This window comes from Corylus avellana, chromosome 7 (assembly GCF_965113065.1).
Source record: "Corylus avellana chromosome 7, dhCorAvel1.hap1.2, whole genome shotgun sequence".
Lineage (NCBI taxonomy): Eukaryota > Viridiplantae > Streptophyta > Magnoliopsida > Fagales > Betulaceae > Corylus > Corylus avellana.
Window position 1 is genome coordinate 16006489 of NC_142496.1, and position 11207 is coordinate 16017695.

Here is an 11207-nt window from a genome sequence, read left to right on the forward strand (position 1 = left end):
ATTCTTTGAAGCATAGTAAAACATATCTAAGATTTTAATTGTGAGAACTTCATATTAATATCGATAAACATGGAAGTATGTTGTTATGATTCGGTGAGTGTGAATTCTCAAACCTTAGTATTTTCCCTTTTGGAGCTAGATTAGGATTTAATTAGTTTAGATATAAACTGCTCTTTCAAAAATACAATTCTTTATGGGTTCGACCTCGCATTTGCAATCCATTAAACTACAATCGATTCGTACACTTGCGAGTTAAATAAATTTGCACAACAAGTTGCTTATGCTCTTTATAAAAAAAATATGTTATGAGCTTAATACTTTATGAATGATGTTTTACACATACATTGATATTCACTGTTTACTAATGAAATAAATTATGTACCCCACTTGAAAATATATTGTTGTGTGTTGTACTGCCATGGAAAAAAGAAGTGAAGAATATATGGTGCATACACACTATATGGACTTGACCCTATATCCTAAAGTTAAAGATGTTAGTTTGATTTTACCAGAGTGACCAACACAGCAAATCCACGGATAGCAGTCACACCCTAGATGTAAATATCCGGATAGCGGTCACACCCTGAATGTAAATCTCCTGGGGTCGGACCTAATTAGACTACTAGTGATGGCTTGCTGTACACCTCGATCGGGGCATCAGGGTGGCATCATAGGTTCAACGAAGCATGCAAACCAAAATGGTTAAGGCTACAAATAGGACATATGGAGGATGGTTATTAACCATTATTATTTATGGATACTATATTCTAGTTTAAACAACGATGTATTATCTCTATAATGTGCCTTAATGATTTTATAAAATTATTACTATTTTTCCTGTTGGCATGATTGCAGAAATAATGATCTTCAATATGATTTTACTTTATACTCAACGATATTCTGTAAATGTACATTCCTTTCATAAATATATTTTTTCAACTAGATGAGGCTCACAGCATGGGCAAAGTTTTCGAGTAATTTACTTATTAGGTCATGTACTTATGTAGTTATTTTTTCACTTGTACAATATTTATTTATTTTAAAATTTAGTAGGTGCTAGTGCCAAGGTTGAATATTAGAGACTTAGAGTTTCTTTCGCTAGGGCCACATAGATGCAATAGTTGATGTATTTTCAGTTGTTGTATCCCTGTAAACTTGTTTTGTTGTTAGATATTTGTTGTTTTCCCTTTAAAGGCTCTGGTTTGTAAACTCGAGTAAAAGATGCTCCTAAGGTAATAGTTTACAGTTCAGATCAATATTTCTTTTTCGTTGTATTTTATTTTAATATTTGTTGTTATAACTAGTACTTCTACTTAGTTGATTAGTTTGAGAGCACTACACGTAATTAATTACTTTAGTTAATTAATTTTAGAGTCGTTACAGGGGAAAGAATAATAAATAAAATAAATATGTGTTCATGAGCAATGTCACGCGACATCTGGGATGACACAATTCATGAACATATTTTGCATTTGCTTTTAGATAAGCTGATAGCTGTATATTTTGGCCTATTCATTTGCCATTTTAGTAAAATGGCTAAACCATTGAGGATACTTTTACTGTTAAACAACCACTTGTCTAAAAAGTTTAAGCTGAAAAAAAGGAGACAAATTTAATCATTTAATTAATAAGTAATGCTTTAACACTCTTCCTCACTTGTATGCTCAAACTTCTGCACAACAAGTAGAATATTTAATTGAAATTGAGTGAATTAATGAAGTAAAGGTTTGAGCCCAAAACCTTTGACTTTGATATTATGTTAAACCACCACTTGTCTGAAAAGCTTAAACTAATAAGAAGATGAAATTTAATCATTTAATCGATCCTTTACCATGTACTACTCTCTATTTGCATAAAAAACTTGTTGGAGTTTGTATTGAAAAAACTAAAAGATAAAATAAAGATGAGTGCTTTTTTGTTAGCTAAAATCAATAACATTGCTGGAGATGCACTAACAAATACAAATCAATGTTTTTCTGGGCAGCCAACCTTTTTTTTCTAGGGTCAAACCTTCCATTGCTTTACACTAACATTCAGAGGACCTGGCACTGCAGCAGACCATGAACTCAAATCGGGCAAAGGGCCCTGTCAGTGCTAGATAATTTTCACCACAGCTTTTTGGCATTCCCTTCCAGGTTAACTGCATTAGTCAAATTTCAAACAGTGAGCTTTCTTCGTCTGTCTTAGAGCTGCACCACACATTTAGTAACTATCAAAGAACAAAAACCAGGGGTGGACAAAATAGCCGCCGTCAGACCCAGCAGTCAGGTGCAACATCTTGTACCCCCACCGCTAGACTAGGTGCCGGTAGGGTCAGATTGGTGGGACCCTGCCGTCAGATCTAGCTGTCAGGTTCAACATCTCATATCCCCACCACCTGAGGGGGTCGATGCGGACCTCTAAGAAAAACAATGCCAACAACAAAAGCACATCATAAGTTACAAAATCAGAAACATACATGCACCTTAATAATAGATATTAACAATCCTAGGGAATATTAACATTTGGGGAACTTTTATAAGTTAAGCATTATGATGTGGAGAATTATGTGGTATGAAGAACCCTCCTGCATTCTTATATCTTCCCTCCACAAGCTAGCCCATTGAAGCTTGGGATTCTGGTTTGCAAGGTTGAGTCCTAATTATTAGAAATTACCTATGGGTCTTCTACAATCCTAATTGTGTGTCCTGTTTCTGATCCCTTAAATTTCTTGGATCTTAACAGCTTCTAAACCTTTTTTTAAAAAAAAAAATCCCTCTGAGACTTCTAGGGCATTTATACACTTCAGTTCAGATGTAGGATTGGAACTTTCTTCCACTTGGAGGTATCGTCTTGCCCCACCTCTAATGGGATAGGTTTTCCCTGGCACGTTAAGCATATGGGCAGGTATGAGGTACCCTACTAAAACTAAAACTAGTATCTTTTCCCTGAATTGTTTTTCTCCCCAGATCTTTGATCAGTCGAAGGTACTCCTAATGGGTTGAAAATCAAATCAACAGGTCCTCCATCTTACAAATAAGGCATATCTTGTATAGGCAATTTTTTTGAAATGATACCCTTGTTAGTTTTGTTTCCATGCCTACTTTATCACCTACTTAACTTCTACATCCCCAATAAGTAATTTTGATTTCTTGAAATTTTTGTTAAAATTATTTAGTTTGAATTTTTCTTTTTTCCTATTTCTTTTAAGGCTGTTTCAAATTTCAATTCAGTAAGCTCCATTTTTAGGCTGTTTGGGATTACTTCTAGAAAGTTTTTCAGGTGAGTGCAGAGCGCCACTGGACAAGGATGAGTTTAATGCATAAGGCAAGAACGGAGCCTCCTGGTAAAACCCAAGGATGGTTTAGGATGAGGATGGCAAATAGGTGGCCCAAACCAAATCCAACATCTTACCAACCTAGATATTTTGTTTTCAAAATAGATTTCCCTAGAAACTAGCCAAATGAGTGAGCAAAATAGGCAATTCTTGCTCAACTGCAATTAGATGAGTTGAAAAATTAGAAAAACTAACTGCCTTAGAGGGTTGAATCCCATTTTCGAACTAGGAAGCAAGTCTTCCTAGTTAGAAAAAACTAACTGCCTTAAGAGGGTTGAATCCCATTTTCTTGTTAACCACAAATTAAAGTACACTTATTTAGTTTTTTAACCTTGCCAACCATTGATTCTTCACTCTCTAAAGAGATACTCCACAGTTATAATCAAGTATCAACCTTTCTCTAGTTTCTAGAGCTCAAGCAATTAACGAATGCAAAAATGGGCATTCGTTGTTCGAAAATTCCCATTTTCACCCACATTCCCATTTTGCATATACTATTTCCTACATTCCCATTTTCACCTTTCTAGAGCCCAAGCCATAGAAAGGTGAAAAGAGCAAGAGAATGTTGAAGAAAATGGCTGCTTTGGGCGTGATATGAGGGAGAGGAGAGGAGAGGGAGACACGAGTTCCTTCTTTTCTCCTTGCAAGAGTGAGGTTTGGTCTCACTTTTCTCTTGGGAAGAACCGGATGCATGCTGAAAAAATTGAGAGAAGAGGGGAAAGGAATGAGGGGTACACGTGAGCCAAGAGAAGGGAATAAGTTGCATGTGTAAAATTCCGGAAATGCCCTTCTAGTTTAATGAAGATGAGAAAAAATGGGCCATAAGCTTGAAATTCATACTTGGGCCAACATGGGTAGTTTAATTCTCTTTTTATTTGGACTTTACACTATAACCCATAATATAAGAAATTACCAACTTATATTATTTTACCCCACTAACCCCATAATATTCTTTCACTAAAAATTAAATTAATAGACTTTCTCTATTAAATTTTTTAAGTGTAATTTTTCCACACTAATCTAACTTATTTTTACTTAATCATAATAAATTCATTAAATAATTTGTTGGACATTCCAAAAGTAGCGCAACCTTTTAAATTTCTTTTGCAATAGGAGAAGACCTTTTCCATATTTAAGATATATGGATAAGCAATAATTAAAGATATTAGATGACTTGTAAAAAAAGATCATATATTCTGTCGATAATATTAATTTGAAAAATGCAAGATTATTGTAAAACTCTTGAAGAAAGATCGAATGCAACAACATTGGCAATCAAATGAACAAAATAAATTTTCAGCAGAGGAATCCCTACTTGTCCAAGAAATGCTTTTGATAGTGCCTTCACAGTAGAATTTTGCACCCAGGTTCCATCAATTGAAGAAGTCTCAGGATTAAGTGTTTCATCCATCACAACAGATGCTTCATCAATGCCACCACAGTTCACCATGATACGACCATTGGGCATCAATTTATCTTTCAATTCTAACCAAGTTGTGACCTGCCAAAGCACTCAGAACACTCAGAAAGCAAGGAAAACTCAATAAAGAAGTAAATGTGGAAACATATTCAAGTATGCCAAGCAATGGTTGTAGATGACAAGATGAAAACCTTGACTTATTACATATAGGTAATCATATACATCATACAACAGAGGATGCTGCAGTGTACAACCTCAACTCAAAATGCAAAATGATTGCAGTGGAGTATACCAAACAGTTGAAGATATGATTGAAACTTTCAGCAAGGTTAAATCAAGAAGTGCACTAATATTGTGTTGGAAAACACAAATGCTTGTTTGAACCAGAAACATCAAACCTCAAAGACCAAGACAGCACATCAAAAGCCAAAGCCCAACTATACATGTAATGAAACGAGATGCATACCTCTTGCAACTGTGGCAATACTTTTCCGTCAGAAAACAAGTCAACAACAATGCCTGATAATCATTGCAAGCACAAGTTATTGAAACAAAGGAAAGCTAACTAAAATCTTCCTGGTATTGCAATAGAAACCCTGCTTCACCCTTTTTTTTTTAATTTGATTTATTTTTGCTTCTTTTGAGAATGGTAAAGAGGTCCACTAAGCTACCACAAGGCAAACAACCCATCCAGAAGCATATAATAAAATACCCTAAAACACAATTCTATTTCCTACATTCAAACCATTCAAAAGGAACATGAGGTGAAATAAGTAATACAAAAAGCAATGCACACAAGGATCTCACCAGCATATCCTCCAGACACATTAACTGACTGTGAAAACGCATCACCAATACGCACATTGAGTATGCCACCAGCTACAGTGCGTTTCTCAAGATCCGACAGCCAAAGATATTCTCTTGCTTTATCAATCAACTGAAATGCAAAAATCAGGTAAAGATGCAGTCACCTGTGAATAAAAAAAGCTTTCAAGCAATTAACAAATGCAAATATGATATCATTGCAATAAAACATTTAGATTTTGTTAAAACAATTAAGATCACTGTAATACAGATAACATCTGATGTCGGAGTCATACCTGACATATTTTTCTACCCATCTTACAGAGTTAGGAAATTAGCAAATTGTGATCTTATTTGATCCTGTAGTGAAACCCAAAATATCCCTTACGAGCTGACAGAAAACTAGACAACCCAAACAATTATAACCATCCAAAAAATGAAAAGCCCTGTTAAATCCTAATGTTGCCACACAAAGGGGTTTTCAAATCCTATGACTAATAAATTCCCACGGCTGATAAATTGCACATTAAGAATGCTAAACAAAATTGGTCCACAACATCACATGCAACCGATTACTTTTATACAGTAAGTTGAAAAAAATATAAGTGCAGCCCGGTACAACGTGCATAAAATGGAAATAGAGCATATACTTCTTGAGAGAAGTTCTACGATATCTTGTTCACTGTTTTAGAGAAATACCCTAGAAGGAATAACTAGGTGGTTTAGTTTGTAGAATATAGAGGACAAAAATCAATCTCACGCATTCTGAGTTCCAGTCCTTAGACCTCTTAGTCCCAACTTCTTTTTCTGTTTTCACATGACAGTAGTTCTAGTTGGTAGTAAGTTTTGGAGGTTTATACATATATGAAGTATGTCAGTGATGTAGAACAAGTGCTGTGTGAACAGTACCCGCGACACTGTATGAACAATAACTAGCGAAATCCATATAGCAATAGTTGCTGAAATTTTTGTCCTTTTCAGTCATCATCGCATAAGAAAACCTCAAGATCCTTATTTATAGGCATCTAATGCCTAACCCTAATAGACTGGGAGTCCTTATGCTTTAACTGCTAAACCCAAAACAAGATAACTAATGAAACCCAATACTATAGTGAGTCAAAATACAAAATAAAACCAAATTATACTTTAATTAAATTATGCAAGCTCCCAAGTAGGCCCTACATCATCAAGGATATGCCAAATTTAAGTTTGGTCATTGAAAGCATCTTTTCCATGTCTTTTATAAACTTTATATGGTTACTACCACTTGTCTCCATTGGCCAATGCAATGCCTTTCAATTATCACAAATTTTGGGCTGCATACAAGAGATTTCTTATTGGCTTCCTTTTTGAAAATTAGTTGAGAATCAACGTAATTTCAGGCATATTCAAGCACGAAGTAGGTCCAGGATCTTTATACTTACATCTCAACTTTTAACTGACAGGTTGAATGGTCACTAGTCCATGAAGTCTAAAAATCTAAAGTGCATTCCTGACAGCAACTGACTAACTGCTTGACAAGTGTCCTATGTTGTTGATTTAAATAGCCCGCCATCTCTACATCCTAAAGGGAAAAAAGGAAAAAGAAAGAAACACCACCATAATCCAAGATGAAAGTTAATTTATCATGAAGAAAACAGATCATGATAGAAACCATCATATTTTCAAATTATATATATATATAACTGTATTTGGAAAGATACTTAATGTCCCTTACAATTGCATCAATCTCCCAGCCATCAAGTTGCAATGAAGGCCACAAGTCGAGCATTAGACGAGCAGTAGTTCCACCACCCTAAAACAGAATAATATTACTTCGCAGATGAAATTGCAAGTGTAGTTCAGAAAATATTATATTACTATAATTTCAAAGAAGATTTCCATGTCATTCCAAAGACTTACCAAACCTAAGATTGCGATGGGACCTTTTGGAACAATAGCTGGCAAGCTAGCGAACTCATCCTGTATGATGCAACATATTAAAGAACAAGTGGAAGGGATGAAATTTTTTTTCAATTTTTAATTCAAACAAGTATGTGGACATACAAAAGTACACACACAGACACGCAAATATTTTACATATCTACACAGCAAGTGAGAGAAGATGAGCAAGATGTGACTTCCTTACAGTTCTATCCTTTCTTTCTCGAAATACAAAGAATTTGAGAAAAATGACTAACTAATGTTAACTTTGAAATTTAATCAATTGAATGATGAATGGACATCTGAGGTCAGTAGTATGATATAATATTTCCATTTCTCTCCAAAATGCATAAAAAGCATAGATTTTGTCATACTCTAAACTTTCCTCATCTTCCCTAGGAAAATGCATATTAGTTAAGGCAGAAAACCATGTAAATTTACCAGTCACTTATCATCTGCATGGCAAAGTCAAAGTCTCTGCAGCATAATGCAATACCACGAAAGTTTCAAGACAAGGAAAGCATGACCATAGAACCATGTGATAGTTGATTAGTAAGGACAGAAATCTTTACATTGTGATTGACAAAAATAGCTATAGGTTCATATATAATAAAGTCATTTGTGTTGATCAATCTGACCAGTGTTTTCATATAGAAAATTCATTAAGTCTGACTTTATTGTCTCTCCTAGGTCAGCTGTCAGTACAAGAGAAACAAACATGTCTTCAACCTTCAGATGTGAACATTTTTGCCACTCACCAATACAGAAAAAAATATTGTTAACAAGAAAATAGCTAGAGGATATCACAAGAAGTTATTCCACCAAAAGTTTTGGCATATAGCATGAAATCATCATACTATAGCATAGTTGGCTCTAAAAGCTATGACAGAGGAATCTTTGAGTAATAATTCACAATCAGATTTGTATAAAGATTGATGGCTCATCAATGCCTGTGTCAAGAGGAAGAAACATAAGTTGTGTGAACACTCTGCCTAAAAATGGTTAACAGGTCATTATCAATTCTCTCCCTTCCCCATGTCCTCCACTCTTTTTACCCAATTTATAATCTTCATGAGGTATCTGACCTGAGTACCTTCCATGGACTTTGGAATTATTTTCACATAACAACTGTCACAATCAGTTCTCAAAATAAACATGCATATTTGTCATCACTCAAGATAGCCAAGTCATTAACCACACCAAAAAGTTCCTGAGGGACAAAAGACACACACCTACGAAGAGATTCTCAAATGAGCAGCAGAAAACTAACTTAGAAGATTTTCTCCAGACTATGCTTAAGCTTTTTACCCACAACCATGGCTTGACACAAACTTTAAAAAAAAAATTAAAAATTAAACTTTACCTTAATGCTAGGAAGAGGCAACAGAATGGAGACAACAATATCTACCTGATTATTTCAAAATGGAGAATACAAGAGCAACTGATGATGGATCTATGCAGATCCATCATCAGTTGAACGACTGAACAAACGCCACGATGTTATCAACTCATGATGGATCTATGTTTTGCAAACAACTAAACGCGGTTGCTTGGTGACAGTAGTTGACTAGTTTCTTGTTGTTATTGAACGTACACTTCTATCTAGTTAAAAGCATCATTGGTATAATTAAGAGAACTTATAATAAGAATATCATAAACAATAGAAACCAATACATAATCCACTAGAACCTTCCACTTTCTCCAAGTACCAATCTGTAACACCTTGGTTTTATATTGGGAAGATGAGTAGCTCACATAGAGTAGATGGTTTATAAAGATACTTATGGGCGGTAAGTCTCACATTGCTTATTTACTAGGTGAAACTGGTTGTATAAGTGATTCTAAGATAAATCTAAATTGACTAGTCATTTTGGGGTGATAGCGCAAATGTGGCTAACGCTTTTCCCTACGTTGTTACAAATGGTATCAGAGACACTAGTAATGCCATGTGGTACTGTTGACACCGCATGGCGTGGCCCTAATGAAGACGTTAAGGGTTTAAGGAAAGAGTTTGTAACGCCCTGTTTCCATATTGGAAAGATTAATAACCCACACAAAGTGGATGGGTTATAAAGACACCCATATTTACCATGTGAAACTATGCTATATAAGTGATTTTAGAAAAGCTCCAAATTGACTAGTTCTTTTAGTGTAATAGCGTAAATGTGTATAGAGCTTTTTTCTAAGTTGTTATAAAATCTCTTAGAAGAGACATAGGACTTCATTAGTGGTGGACCTTGTCCTTTTCTCCTCTTTCTTTTCTTTTATGTTTTGAGCGCTAAAGCCTCAAGAAAAGCAAGCTTAAAAGCCTCAGGATCCAGCTTATCATCCTCATTCCTCAAGACTAACATTTCAAATAAAAATATTACAATCAAGCATGTTGTGAGAGCTATGAAAAGGTAGAAATCTAACATAAGACGTACTCATTTCACATTAAAGACATCTTTCTTTTTGGTATAAACTATATTATAGATATTTCTGTGACAGCAGTAAAACCAAAACCAGAAAGAGACACAACCTCATAAGTTCCACAATTCATTCGAGTAATGTACCTATTTCGCAGCAATTATGTGCTTTCAAGTATCATGTTACATAGATGAATTGCACAAGATAGCGAACTTTCCAAGAACAATATACCGGGGAGAAAACAGAACAAAAAAAAAGAAAAAGAAAAAAAGAGAAGCTGACATACCCAATAGGAACCAGTCCATTTCCGGTCCTTGTAAAGAATGCTATGGACATTTTCTGCATATATCGACAAAGAAAAATACATATAAATAGCTGGCTCAAAAGGAGTCGTCTAAAGAGAGAGAGATAGAGAGAGAGAGCATACGAGTAGAGTCGAGAAGCAGCATTCTGGAATTCGGAGTTTCAATGATTAAAATATCGTTGAAACTGCTTCTCAAAGCCGACAGTACTTGAAATTCTTCTTCCTTTTCTTCTTCTTTGTCATCTTCTTGCTGGGCGGCTCTGGCCGATGAAGCACAACGGCACTTTGCTGCTTTGGCCTTTAGTTTTACGACACAGAATGTAGAGCTCCAAACATGTTGTGAAATTGAATTGTAGGAGTTGGGACGAAAAGTGGAAGACCCATTTCTCTTCCCCTCGCTGAAAACATGGCGAAGCCCCAACTTGGCGACCTCCAACACATATCCTGACATTTGTGTATGTGGGTATGTCGCCAGGTGTTCATGCATTGTTCCATAGCGAGGCCAAGTAAAAAAAACAGCGACTACATTTATCCACACTCGCACATCCCCCAACCCAAAGGCTCTTCTATTGTCCAATCCCCACAAGAACCCAACTTTTTTTGTTCTTTTGTTAAATTCGAATTCAGAATTCTAACTAATAACTTCCGTTTAACGAGATTGGGCTCCTAACCAATTGAACTACCCTTTGAGAATTCAACTTATTCCAACGTCTATTAAAAAAAAAAATTATTCCAAGTCTACATTCTCATCTCCGATTCACTAAAAAAGCAAAAATAAAGCGATTTCTAGTAATATTTGTCCTTGACTAGTTTACAATTTTTTTATAACTTGTTGACATGTATTATTATGTGATTGAATCATATTAGTAACCAAAAAAGTTTGTTAACATATGCCAACAAGCTATAAAATAATTATACACTAGTTGTAGGTCTAACATTTTCCATTTTATCAAAAATATTTTTGGTTTTTAAAAGTGATATACTTGGTGCACTTGCTTTTTATGTTTAAAAAACTAACAAAATTTTTTCTCCCG

The 11207-nt window shown here is 35.1% G+C and overlaps 1 protein-coding gene across 1 annotated transcript; it reads right to left on the reverse strand.

Annotated features, from left to right (window-relative positions):
• Positions 1 to 1872: 1872 nt before the first annotated feature.
• On the reverse strand, positions 1873 to 10683 carry LOC148584551 (uncharacterized). The gene is given in 10 exon segments (XM_088518280.1): positions 1873 to 2085; positions 2087 to 2140; positions 4632 to 4817; positions 5203 to 5255; positions 5544 to 5673; positions 7258 to 7335; positions 7443 to 7502; positions 10156 to 10208; positions 10297 to 10620; positions 10623 to 10683. Coding segments are annotated over 10 exon segments (1065 nt in total). The 5' UTR covers positions 10669 to 10683; the 3' UTR covers positions 1873 to 2004.
• Positions 10684 to 11207: the final 524 nt, after the last annotated feature.